The sequence below is a fragment of the Penicillium angulare genome (assembly GCF_028827245.1).
Source record: "Penicillium angulare strain IBT 27051 chromosome Unknown utg000004l_segment0_segment0, whole genome shotgun sequence".
In the NCBI taxonomy this organism is placed as follows: domain Eukaryota; kingdom Fungi; phylum Ascomycota; class Eurotiomycetes; order Eurotiales; family Aspergillaceae; genus Penicillium; species Penicillium angulare.
The window spans coordinates 8,540,366-8,554,175 of NW_026623163.1; the positions used below are offsets into that span (position 1 = coordinate 8,540,366).

At 36.8% G+C, this 13,810-nt stretch overlaps 5 protein-coding genes across 5 annotated transcripts; 1 reads left to right on the plus strand and 4 right to left on the minus strand.

Moving 5' to 3' along the window:
• Positions 1 to 3,465: 3,465 nt before the first annotated feature.
• Positions 3,466 to 4,099, plus strand: N7478_007104 (S-(hydroxymethyl)glutathione synthase; the record flags this gene model as incomplete). Its single annotated transcript, XM_056923318.1, has 2 exons — positions 3,466 to 3,713; positions 3,772 to 4,099. 2 exons carry the CDS (start codon positions 3,466 to 3,468, stop codon positions 4,097 to 4,099), a joined length of 576 nt encoding a protein of 191 aa, XP_056781355.1.
• A 281-nt stretch (positions 4,100 to 4,380) lies between these two features.
• On the minus strand, positions 4,381 to 4,749 carry N7478_007105 (uncharacterized protein; the record flags this gene model as incomplete). The annotated part of the gene is made up of 2 exons (XM_056923319.1): positions 4,381 to 4,586; positions 4,653 to 4,749. 2 exons carry the CDS (start codon positions 4,747 to 4,749, stop codon positions 4,381 to 4,383), a joined length of 303 nt encoding a protein of 100 aa, XP_056781356.1.
• Positions 4,750 to 10,491: 5,742 nt separating this feature from the next.
• Positions 10,492 to 10,935, minus strand: N7478_007106 (uncharacterized protein; the record flags this gene model as incomplete). The annotated part of the gene is made up of 2 exons (XM_056923320.1): positions 10,492 to 10,663; positions 10,721 to 10,935. 2 exons carry the CDS (start codon positions 10,933 to 10,935, stop codon positions 10,492 to 10,494), a joined length of 387 nt encoding a protein of 128 aa, XP_056781357.1.
• Positions 10,936 to 11,036: 101 nt separating this feature from the next.
• Positions 11,037 to 12,423, minus strand: N7478_007107 (uncharacterized protein; the record flags this gene model as incomplete). Its single annotated transcript, XM_056923321.1, has 6 exons — positions 11,037 to 11,213; positions 11,261 to 11,364; positions 11,420 to 11,564; positions 11,979 to 12,074; positions 12,141 to 12,245; positions 12,385 to 12,423. 6 exons carry the CDS (start codon positions 12,421 to 12,423, stop codon positions 11,037 to 11,039), a joined length of 666 nt encoding a protein of 221 aa, XP_056781358.1.
• Positions 12,424 to 12,798: 375 nt separating this feature from the next.
• Positions 12,799 to 13,277, minus strand: N7478_007108 (uncharacterized protein; the record flags this gene model as incomplete). The annotated part of the gene is made up of 2 exons (XM_056923322.1): positions 12,799 to 13,052; positions 13,241 to 13,277. 2 exons carry the CDS (start codon positions 13,275 to 13,277, stop codon positions 12,799 to 12,801), a joined length of 291 nt encoding a protein of 96 aa, XP_056781359.1.
• Positions 13,278 to 13,810: the final 533 nt, after the last annotated feature.

Here is a 13,810-nt window from a genome sequence, read left to right on the forward strand (position 1 = left end):
TACGTCCCACATGTTAGTCACCCAAGACTTTGAAATCTGATCATGGTGGTAGTTGGCAACTGACCGGGATACTAGAGATTCTGGCACCATCGCCGTCCCTTGAGCTGGATATCTTTAAAATTCCAATCTCGAAGATCGGAGGCTGTCGGACTAGCATCTTACGCCAGCTTGCGTCCTTTCGTATGAGTCGAGCCATCAATGAGGCGTCTTCAATCATAGGCAAGCTACACAAGGGGAATCGGCTACCCTGCCGTCCGTCTCTAACAGGAAAGAATGATGGAAAAACTTCAATCAACAGTGGGTTGAAAAATTTTCTTTTCATTCCCCATTCGGAGTTCCTAATCGGAGTGAAGAAAAGGGCCTTTTGGATGGATGGCGATTTGCTAATCATGTCTAACCAGCTACGGGAGACGCGCTGAGCAGACGTGAGAAGCGTGCGTATATCCACCCGAGCCAGAATTATGTCCAAGATTTCTGGAGTATCCAGACATTTTTTGGTTGCAGGTCCATATTTGAGACATTTCTCAGTATGACTTGGCATTGTTTCTGGTTGGAATCTCGATGCCAGAAAATGGCAAAGGATGGTAAAAGCGGGGCAAAGACCGAGATTATATCTGCATTTCTGAAAATAACCAGCATCTCACGTCATCAAGTCGTTCTATAAATAAAAACCAAGTAGATATGAGGCATGATTATTTACCGCTAAGCGAAATATGGATAAGTGTGGCTTCGGGTAGAGAAAGATTCTATTAAAGCAAAGAGGTGAAAATAATTTCGATCCATCCTGTATGCCAATCTAATCAGACGCAGATGGCCAACTTACCACAGCCTAGCAAAGTTATTCTCTCGGTATATGCTGAAGTTTGAGTGACAACGTCTTTTTTTTTCGTGTTTGGCTTGATTGGGATCACAGTCGATACCTTGTTTTGCTTTAAGGTTGGCTTTGAAATAGAGCAATTGAAATCTTAGTCCATTTCTTGTAGATCGCATTGTGATGCGCTTCAATGAGTCGCATATTCTAGCAATCTTTTACTAAAATTGTGAGCCTTCTCCCGTACGGAACATATTATGCTCTTCGTCTGCCAAATGTACTACACATATTAATTCACTCTCACGACAATGTGCTCAAGAGCACTATCTCAAAACACAGCTCTATCTATTTCTGTGTGTAAGGTAGAGGATTGCTTTATTATCCGTTTCGAAGCTGGGTATTGCCAGTAATAATGACCTAATCTCGTCGGGATTTCCGTGTCGTAGTTAAGCTACAGTACTTTGAAGGACTCGATTATGCTTAGACAACTCAAGAAGATAGCTTCGGTGTTGTTGATCGGAGAGAGGATCGACAACACAGCTATAACCCTTTTCTGTGCATTTTGTACAGAGTATCTCTCCAGAATACTGAAAGTTTTCTTAGTTACATACCTGAGGGAGTTAGCGTCGCGTTCAAATCTTGACTCGCTTCTTTTGGCACTTCCTACATGCCAGAGAGACCTTTCTCTTTTTCTCTTGATCTAGGCTGACTTGTGATCCAAGAGGAATATCTCCTCGGGCAGGTAATAGTGCACGAAGGCCCTTATCTTCTGGTATTTTCGGTTATTATCAATAGATAAAGGTATAAACTAAAAAGAGAATAATCAAGAACGACTAAGAAGAGAGGCTTACTATATTTTATGGTGCTTGGCTTTTAATAATAGAATCGTTTCCTTTCTTGGTCCTGATAAAATATTTGCCAAACAAAGAAAGCCGCCAGGTGACACAATTGCTATTAAGCGGCCCATAGGTTCCATCTCGCGGGTGTGTAAGGATAGCAAACAAAGAATTCAGCCTCACTTGGTTTTATAGACTTACCTTTCGTACTAGGCTCACCTCGAGCACCTAGCTGATTATTTTTACTTCTTACTATATAGCATAGGAGACTGTCACTGTCCTAGCCCAGAGCAAGTTAGACAAGATATTTAAAGAGGTAGAGTCAGTCCAAGACTCGTCGGAACTTATCTCTTAGTCCGAATAGCAAAGTACAGGTCAGTCAGCCAATTTCAAATAGTATCCACAACAGTATCTTGGTAACAGCAGTAGTGAAACTCTCACCATGTGTTCTAACACATTAACACACAATACTTTTCAAGAAATACTGAAACCGTCTTATTAGAGGAGCTATCAGGAAGAGAACGGGAAGTAGGGTAAATCCGCCAGTTCGGCTGTTGCTTCGTTTGCTACGTTTTGAGACGGTACGTGCAAGTTTCTACAGCTCCCTGCTTCTAATTTTAGGCTTCTATACCCCTGCTACAATACAGTCAACTGACTGGAACTACTATCAGTAAGGACCAGGCATATTTTCCCACTGTACTATGTTAGTAAGACTTGCTGAATCCTTGATGAGTACTTGTTTGTCCGCAGAAGAAAATAGGTACTGGATGTATTGAATTTACAAGCTAACGCACATCTGAAAATTCTATGTACTGTTTCGCGTATAGAGGAGATTTCTTTATTCTTATAAGCCTAGATAGCCAGTAATATTGCTACCCTCTTTCTCGGTAGAATTCCGAGAGGATTGGGCGCGAATTGGTGGCATAGTGGGTAGTTGAAGACAAAGAGGTTGAAAATTGACTCGTTTTCGCCTCAGCTGACCCACTCGGTGGTGAATTACGTTAACTGAGTCTCAAGTGCTCTCTATTGTGTGTACGCTCACAAGGTTGGAGGGACCTTGCGGGTGAAACATTTATATTACATATATAAAGAGCATTCATTCTCTTAATTGATACCACTCTTTGTGGCGCTTGCTTTTGACAGGAGCCCAAGCTTCTCAGACTTCATTCAACCAAGCGACATTGTGGAACCTGGAAAGATCTCAACGACCTACTTGTCGGATAGCATAAAATCGCGTACAACCTTTCATTAACTATGGATTTTGATTATGTGAATTGGAAGGAACGGCCACGTTCCCCGAATCACCGATTGATGTTATCAGCACCGATTTCTGTCAGGCTGTGGGACATGATGATGCCATCCGATGACTCCCTTGAAGGACTGCAGCTTGGAACAAAAGTCGATCTTCGCGACAAGTGAAAACGATCAGATACGTCGATTCCTTGCGATTAAAGTCTCGACTTCGTGTGGAATCTCACAGAAACCCGGAGTTCTCGGGCGGCCTCCCGGGTTGGAGAAAGGATGCCCCTCAAATCTCACCGCGGGATACGGGATTCCCCTACCGCTTTGGTCTCGGGTCCCCGCAATGAAGCTCAATCACGTCCCGTCAAAGCCATAGTGGGTACGGTTTAGATTAGAATGCCATGATTGCCCCGGAGGACGGCCCGCTCCCCTCGTGAGGAGAAATTGGAGCTGTGAGGAGGGATATGGAAATTCATGTCAATATCAGATCCGAAGACACCATCTATTTATACTTCTAGTACGCGCTGCAGTGTTTATAGTCCCATATCCAAAACTTTACAAAAGTCCGAATTCACAATGGCACCTTCTATCCACCCTCTTATCGACAACGGCCTTACCAAGGGAGACCCCAGCTTTGCTGGAGGCTCTCTGCACTGCCGCTGCGCATCCAACCAAGTCGTTGTTTCTTTGAAGGGCAACATTGCACACAACCACGCCTGCGGCTGCTCCAAGTGCTGGAAGCCTGCCGGTGCCCTTTTCTCAGTTGTCGGTGTTATACCTCGTGACCAGGTCAAGGTTGAGGCCAACGAGTCTAAGCTTCACGTGTATGTAGACCTTCCACTGCAATTCTTTACTTCGTATGATTTTCTAACTTTGATTTAGCGTCGATTCCTCTGCTGTGATCCAACGCCACGCATGCAAGGAATGCGGAGCCCACCTGTACGGTAGAATTGAGCGCGAACACCCTTTCCACGGCCTAGACTTTGTGCACGCTGAGTTGTCTGATCAGAAGGGCTGGCAAGAGCCCCAGTTCGCTGGCTTTGTTTCATCAATCATTGAACAAGGCTACAACCCCGAGGGAATGGATGCTGTTCGTGCTAAGTTCAAGTCTGCTGGACTGGAGACCTACGACGCTCTTTCACCCCCTCTTATGGACCTGATTGCCACATTCACTGCCAAGAAGGCTGGTGTGACCTTTGCCAACCTGTAAGTGGATATGTATCAAATAAATTTATATTCATAAAATGAAACAATGGAATGAGAAATGTCAAATGTCTAGGTAGATATTGATGGAAATTAAATTAAGACTCGAACCTATCGCATGAATCCCCATAAGCCATCTTGCTTTGCGTTTACACACCTCTAATCCATATCTCTACGTAGGTCCATCAAACGCGGCGAATACAAGTTATAAACAACTTGCCTTGTTTAAAAGAAGGCTCTCCGCAGTCTTGAGATGATCTGTATATAATGACTTTATCGACGGCAGCATCACGCGAGCTTGCTATCCTCAATCTTCTCAGCGGTAGCACGGAGCATGTCTTTCTCGCCATCTGCCCTCTCCGCCTCCGCAGCCTCGCGATTTGCAATTACCTGGGCAAGTTTTGCTCTTGAGCTTGGGCCAATGATCCAAGAGTCTCCGCTCTCCTCAAACATGACAGAGATATCTTCCAGTGTTCCGTTTAGTGTCTCAGGAACTGGATAATTATGTTAGATTTCAAAAATAGTTATTTCTCGTTGAATAGAACGCTCTTTCGACTTACTCAGGAAATAGATTATTGGGATGAAACTAAGATTTGTTCCGCACCACAGCACATAAGTACCCCATTGAATGCGACTAATCAAAACGGGCGAGATCATCACGACTGTAAGAACCAGAAAACAGAAGAACTTTCGTACGATTTAACTAAAGTATCAAAGATAAGGAAAAAGGAAAGAGGGGAGTTAGGCTCCCACGCGTTATTATATAGGAGAATCAGACAGGTATAGGATTATGTGATCTGTCATATAATCCCGCAACCTCGTAACCTCGACATTAGTATTAACTCAGTATTGGTTTGTTATATTACCCCCCCCTCCGAAAAAAGCCTAGCCTCTAGGCTTTAGCTATTAGAATATTATCGCTTTCATTATTATTAACAAATTTATTCTCCTCTGCCGCCTTAAGCTATATAGGTAGATATATAGAAGACCCTGGCTTATTAGGGTATTAAGTATAGAATTCTTTTAATTTCTCTAGTATATTCTTAAAGTCGCCTGTAGGGTACCATTTAGTATCCTTATTTCCAATCTAAGATACTTAATATTGTAGACGTCGATAGTATATACAAGAATCTTTAATCTTATTAATCTTGTAAGCCTCCTCTTTATTAACAATAATTAGTGGTATTATATCTAGGATCTATCTGATAAGAGGCTCTATATATACTATAGGATATAGCTTATCTAGTAAGAAGATAGGATATACCTTCATAGAGTCTAATAGCTTTAAACACTATAAATTACCTTCTTTTTTTACGATTTCAAACAGTCTATATTACTAATTAGACAGCTTCCTACTCTATCTTCCTATCTTCTAGATATATATAATAATAAAGACTAGCTAACTAACTCTAAATTTATTCTTACAGCATTATATATCTATATATCTTTTCTAGCTTACTTATATAACTCTTATCGCTTCCTAAGTATCATCCTATATATTCTTTATATTATTAGTAATATCTCTCACCTACTATATATCCTTAGAGAAGATAGCTAGGATATCTAATACCTAATTAAAGATTATCTTAGGATTAAATCTATATTCTATAAAAAAAAAAAATTATCCTATACTAGCCTAGGGAAGTATAACAACAATATAGTCTATCAGTAGAAGATATTTAGACCAATCATCTTAATAAAAGTTTATATAGACCTATAACTATTAAGCTATCTATTTATTTATAATTTTACTCTAACTATCTATCTAAGTATAGTAAGCTATCAATAGCTTCCTTTTAATACCCAGAACACATATTAATTCTATCTAGAATTTAGATATAAACTAAGGTCCCTAATCTAATACAATCATATCCGGAATACCTAACTAAGGGAGAATCCCTTAGATAAATAAATATACTATCTCTTTTATATTAGTAGTTTTATAGTATAGAATCAATACTTATCACTTCGATAGATAATTAATAAATACTAAAACTATATTATATCTATATTTATTCTTAGGGAAGGATTAGAAATCTATTAAGAGATATTTACCTAGGTAAAAAGGGATTAGAAGTAGTTATAATAGTCTAAGGACTTTATTCTACTAATACTTTATATGCTTATATATCAGATAGTTATTGATATATTGCTTTATGTTAACTATATATCCAGCCTAGTAATAACGATCCTTAACTAATCTTAGTATCTGGTTATATCCGGGATATACTATATATAGTTATTAGTAGATTTCGTCTAAGAGTCTCGCTCATAGATCTCTATTATTAGGGACTACTAGATATTCTTTAAAGAGTAATAGATCATTCTTAATTATCTATTAGGATTCTTTCTTATTTAAAGTCTTTACCCTATAATCATTAAGAGAAGTATATACTTAATTAGCTAAGAGAACACATTTTACTATAATTAGTAAGGTATTAAGATCTATTAGTATAAGAGATAACTCTATTAAGATATATAGCTCTACTATTTTGGTTAAGAAGATTAAGGACTATTTATCTTTTCACTTAAGCTTCTCTTTATGAAATAGAGTATTAGCAATAATATTTATCTTACTAGGTTAATATCTAATAACGAAGTAGAATTAAGAAAGAAGTTTACTCTAATATATTTATCTAAGGCTAAGTACCTTCTTTATTATAAAATATTATAAGATATAGTAATCTATATAGATACTAAACCTATTATCCTATTATAACCCTTCTAATTCCGGGCGCTACTTATCTAATATATGTACAATAGTAAGTAACTCTTAATCTAAAATACTATAATTCTACTCTACTGAGTCTATTAACTTCAAGAAGAAGACTATAGGCCTCTATAGATCATCCTTATTTATTTATTAAAAGAGAACTATATCTATATATCCTTCTAATATATTAGTCTTAATCTTTATTTCTAGACCCAGTTCGTAGTATTAAAAGACTAAAATTTCTATTAGTCTTCTCTTAATCTCTTTAAACACTATCTAATAACTAGTATCCTATTAAAAGGTAATATCTTTCTATATTAAGAGATATAAAAACTATGTAATATGACTATAATCCTTGATAAATCTCTGATAGAAATTATTAAATCCTAAGAAGGATTATATACCCTTAACTATCCCTAGTTATTACTAATTCTATATAGCTTTAACTTTCTAGGGATCGACTTCTAGACCTTCTATACTAATAAAGAATCCTAGGAATTTAGTATAAATCATATAGAACTTATATTTCTCTAGAGAAACTTATAAACTAATATTAATTAGTTACTATAGTACTTTATTTATATATTTAATATATTCCTTTAGTAAGTTACTATAAATTAAGATATTATCTATATATACTATATAAAAGTTATCGAGATATTTTACCAACATCATATTAATAAAACACTAAAATATAGCAGGGATATTAATAAACCTAAATAGTATTACTTTATATTTAAATATCCCATATTGTATCCGAAAAATTATTAAATCCTCTAAGTCTATATATATCTAGATATAGTAGAATCCCTATTAGATATCTAATCTTATAAAGATCTTTACACCTACTACTTACTATAACAGCTTATCAATCAATAGAATAAGATATTTATCCTTCCTAATAATAGTATTTAGCCTCTAGTAATCAACATAAAAACACATCTTCCCACTAGATATCCTAGCTATCAGAACAAGTAATATAAAGGACACAAAGCTTAGCTCAATAAAGCCAAGATAGAGCTTCTTAGTAATATACTTCTTATAGACTTTCAACTCTTTAAGAGATTACTTATAGAGAAGGTAATATCCTAGATCAAAAGTACTATCTATCTAAATAATATAATTAATACTACCCTACTATAGTAGTATACCATTTAACTCTAGCTTAGAAAATACTTATACTAAGTAGTAGTATACTATTAATATCTTCTTCTTAATCTCTATAATCTCTTCTTATAGAGATATCTCTTCAATAATACAATCAATCTTATAGAATAAAGTTATAAAAATCTCTATACCTTCTTTCTTTATATATTAATAGAATCCTATTACTTTAATTATTATAATCTTAAGGAGAGGAAAGAGATAGAATAATACCTCCTTAAGCTACTTCAAAAGTAATTCAATACTAGTTAAAGCCCTATCTATCTTTACTTATAATTCTTAGTAATCATACTATTATCTAACTAAATAACTATATCTTAATCAAGACTCTAGAGACTCTTCCTAAGATATAGGCTCTTTAAGTATAGGAATAAGATTATTCAGCTAAATAAGCCTATCGTTATAATAATCTATCAAGATATAGTATCATACAAACTAGTCCCAACCTAGGATTATATAATATTAACCCAGGTCTACAATTAAGAAAAACAACCTAATCATCTTCTATCTATCTATTATTAAATTTAATTATACTTTATAAGTAATAGACTTACCTTTATATCCATTAAAACCCTTTAAGATTATTAAAACTAGAAAACAACGGTTCTTCAATCCAAACTTTTCTAAAGATATAATAAATACTATATCTATATATACGAATCTAGTAGCTCCAGTATTATCTAATACTAATATAGAATAAGAATATTTATTAAAGGCTATCTTTATCTTAAATATAAATTTCTTACCTATAGATATATCTTCTATATTTAACTTAGAGATTAATATCTCTCTATTTATTAAAAAGACTAATAACAAGCCTAATCTTTTCCTACCTTAATATTTACTTCCAACTCTACTACTTTAGCTACAATAAAGATCTTTCTAGCTATAGTCTCAACTATAAAATAAGCTATACAGATAGAATAATCCTTATTATAATAGCCTTATTTATTATACTTATAATAATATCCTTCCTTTCACCATCTCTAAAGTTTAACCATATCTAACTTTAAGTATAAGATAGCTAAAAAGAACTAGTTAGAAAGGTCTATAATAGACTTTATATTCTATATATTCTATATCCTACTAGTATTATTAGTAATATTAATAATAATAGCTATAGTTACAATAACCTTTATAGCCTTTATCTACTAGATATTAGTATCTATAATCTCTAAGATAAATATAATACAATAAGCCTTCTCCATATAGTCCAAGAAAGTAATACTAATCTTTAAGACCTTTCCAATAAGCTTATATTATAGCTTAGGGGTTAACTTCCGATAGAGAAGTTTTATATATTTCTTACAGGAAATAATAGTATTATTAGCCAATCGGGTAAATTCAGTAAAAAAGACTATAAATTTCTCTATTTCCTTTATATAAAGCTTCTTAAAATTAAATTCAGTACAGTCCTAATAGACTAGGTCTCTATAGATCTACTCTAGATAGTCTAAGATATTATTACTATCGTTAAGGGTATTATCATTATTATTATTTAGAAGAAGTATAATCTAATTATATACAGCTCCAGTTAACCAACTTATTATATATATCTTATATAGATCAGGGGTTAAGAAATAATCTATATTCATACATAGCTTTAATTCTATAGCAATATACTAACTATAGAACTTTATATTAGTCCCGCTTCCATCAATAAACAACGGGGGATCAATAAACTTATAGATCTTTACTTTAGTTCTCTTAGATATTAGTACCTCTAGTTAGGAAGTATTATATATATTATTAAAAACCTATTAAAGTTTATCTCTCTCTTACTTAGCTTCTTAAAGCTATTAGAGATACTACTTTAAAAGATCCTAGAGCTAAGTAATATCTATATAATTCTACTTATAGGTATTAATCCTCTTATAAACTATATTTAGTTTATCTACTATATCTTCCTAGATATTAAATAAGTATCTATATCAATATAGATCCTTCTATAAATACTCCTATAGATCCTTAGATTAGCCAAACTTAATAAAACTATCCTCTAGATCTAGTTCAAAGAGATCTAGATTAGTAAAGATAAATAATCTTTAATCCTTCTTTAGGCTTAGAGGATTAAGCTCCTCTATATTATTAGATTATCTATAACTACCGTTACCGTCAGTGGGTTCTTCAGATTTAGTTCTATATATTAGTATCTTACCGATAGTAGAGGTTTCACAAACCATAGTAATTCATTCATTCAAGAAATATAAGATAGGTAAGACGTAACCTAATTAGCCGAGACACACTTCCAAATAGATATAGGTCTATACAGCTTTAAGTAATATAAAATAATCTTTAATACAATATAAGAACCAGAAAATAGAAGAACTTTCGTACGAATTAACTAAAGTATCAAAGATAAGGAAAAAGGAAAGAGGGGAGTTAGGCTCCCACACGTTATCATACAGGAGAATCAGACGGGTGTGGGATTATGTGATCCGTCATGTGATCCCGCAACCTCGCAACCTCGACATTAGCATCAACTCGGCATCGGTTCGTTACAACGACGAAGAAGTCTATTTTCATGGATTAGATACAATCTTGTCATCATGGATGAAGAAAGGCTTATTGCATAGCCAGAAGCAGCCCGTCGCAATGGAAACAGACTTGCCACGAGTCTGAAGGGGAGTAAGCTCTACAGGGAGCAAAAATGGGATACCATCGAACCCAATTCCAAAAAAGGTGTTGAAGACACTAAACAGTGTCATTATTAGCACCGTTCTTCACTTATCGAGAGGAAAGAAGTCATACAAGAGAAATACGGATGCAATTACTCCGGCCGATGTACTGTCCGGATACGCGGTGGATCCTGCCAGAACCGCCATACTGATAGTCTGGCCAATGGCAGAGAATAGAAGAAGCGGGCGACGCCCAAGACGATCGATCAAAGGGATTGGGATAAAGGTTGCCAGCCAATACTCGAGTCCATTGAATCCTGATAGAAGAAGACTCATCCTGTGAGACATATTTAGGCTATTTTGGAAAATTGTGGGCCTGTCGTCATCGTTATAGTCAGATTTGTACATGAATTTGGAGTACTTCAAGTTCCATTGAAGAATCGGACTACTCACGCATAGTAAGTAATCAGGTTTATACCGCTTAATTGCATCATACTCAGTGATAAAACAGCCAGCACCAACCGTTGGAAAAATTTGGGTCGGCCCTGGGTAGTAATATCGCTCCAGCTAGAGTTGCTCTCGGCTTCTTCTGCAAGGATTGTCTCGATGGCAGACATATGAACGTTCTATCAAAGATGAGTACAATATTTGGTAGGTTTCGTTAATTAGTTACCGTGGCATCTTCCCTCTTCGAAGGGTCTGCTTCCAGTGATAACATATCAATCACATCTCGGGCCTCTTCTATGCGACCTTGCTTAACCAATGCTCGTGGTGAATCTAAAAATCGTCAGCAAACACTTGGGAGATAATGTAGAGTATAAAGTTATGATACCTGGAATGAAACTTGCTAAGAAAATGGTTAAGGCGGAGAAAAGCACTTGAAGAGATAACGGAAATCTCCATGACCAATCCGTGTTTCCTGTCAACGAGGATTCATTGAGGCCAAAATCAACCCAATAGGCAAGGGCAACGCCGAACTAACGTAAAAGATATCAGTATATGCAGTACCCTTTTGACTTTTCTCTTGGAATAACGCACAATGTTTACGTTCAATTGCCACATGACAGCGCGGCCTCGACTAGTTGGACGCGAACCTGTCGAGATATTATTAGCACCTGAGTCGAAACTTTAACGAGGCATGCAAGATCATTACATTCACCGTTCCATGTTGGCAAAACAGCAACAGCCATTCCATTCCCGACGCCAGCTATCGAGTTTTCAGTACTATATCTCCCATCGAGAGTACCGCTATCACTCACTAACAATGCGACCGACAATAAGTTGAGCAAGTGAGTATGATGTAAATTGTAGCCTATTTTGTGCTATTCGTTAGTTGGATTCCCAGCAGGCGATGAGCAATTCACTGACATTGCCCCAACTATAAGAATAACCTGTCCATAGATCACAGTCGTTCGTCTGCCGAACCGATCGCCACCAAATATGACAGTTAGGGCACCAAATGCGCATCCAATCTCATATACGGCCACCTATAATGTTTAAATGTGTTACTTGAAATAGTCGCCATCCGGATCCGTTCGGAGTCTTGTGCTTACTGTAAATCCTTGCAAGGTCGAACTGCCCGTGGTTGTCGCGATAGAAGGGAATGTATTTTGAAACGGTATACTGTCAAGAAAACCACCCATCACACCTGGAAAGGTCTATTAGTTATGAATGATTGAAACAGAAAGTAGTTTGGTCGAGCTACTTGCCTTGGTCATACCCAAACAACATGTTCCTGTTTCATTCAAAACCTCCATTCAGTATCATGACTTTCCCCCTTTGAATTGAGGCGCTTACCCAATAGCACAGGTTGCTGTGATCAAATATTCTATCCATTTTGATGATTCACCCCTGCCTCGCAGGCGATTCGTCAAGACAGTATACGGGGCAGTGAACGGCTTCATCTTCGCCTGGATGTTTTAAGGAGGTTCACGCAACAAATTCAAATAAGCGCCTAAGATATGAATAAAGAGTCCAGACTGCTGTCTTTATTAAACAATTCCCCATCTTCTGAAATGAACTCAATTTCCTATCAAAGCTTGGATTATGTCTTGTGGGGAAATCTGGGGTGAGGGGCCGAAAGACCATGATGCCTCGTATCGAGGATGTGGATACTTGCTAACGTCTGAGTGGCCCGTGGTTGCAGGATTTGCTTCGTTACTCACCAACGAATAAGTATCAAGCCTCGCATGGCTCTTTTATTCATTGTGGTTAGGGATCATGTGGAGATAGATTGACTAGCGTCTTCCTGATGTAATGTTTTCTTGGACAATCCGAGATCATCTCATCGTAAATGGTGCCTGCCGAGCTGAGAGGAAAAAGCTTGTCTACCAGAACAGGTCCAGGGCGACTCAACCCGGTCGGGATAACCGGCCTGTTTAATATTGCCTGGGCGATGCCATCTTCCAATTGACTTGACATTTCACTAGAGATGTTGGGTCTCATAAAGTCATTCTGTAAGACATCTGGTTATAAGAGAAAAGTTGAACTTTCTCGCCTCGTTCATCTCGTTCACCTGGTTCCACTCTGTTCCTGCAACAGTACACTTTGGCAAGATCAAATCATCGCGTGATCAAGCGCGGTTATTGATGATGATCCAGTACTTACAGAAATAATAAATTTAGAAGTTCTATTGCTTTTTGATGCCGCGTACCTGTTCCGATCAGACTTTCATCGCTCGTGGACGGCATGTTTTGATACCTTCTACGTCCAATAACTCGAAAATATACACCCTTTCATTTTGGTTAGCGTTCTTTTCCCACGAAATGTAATGCATGCCTTATGTTGCTTTAATCTTGGTTATCGTGTCAGAATGTGAGATACGCAAGGGGTCGGTACATAGCCTTCCGCATGCGGTAATAAGTACAACAGAGCATTCCACAGCTCTTTCCCAACTTCAGAACACGATGAAAAAGAAGATAATTGTTTCATTATTTTGCAGAGATTACTTTCATTGAACGGAATTCTAACTTCGGGGCGAATTCAGGTTTAAGGTGTAAAATGAGGTCGACATAATGGGTTGTATATCGAACTTGCTGCATTCGGACGACAAGATCCTCGGTCTCGATGGACAAATGTCTCAGAAATATTGGGCAAATCAGGCGGCTGAGATATGCCGATCCTCACTCAGCCTGCAGTATGTAGCAGCCAATGTGGTGAATCTTGCCACAATTCCCCACTTCTTTCCGCAGACTTGCTGTTTTCATACAGCTATATCACTTCA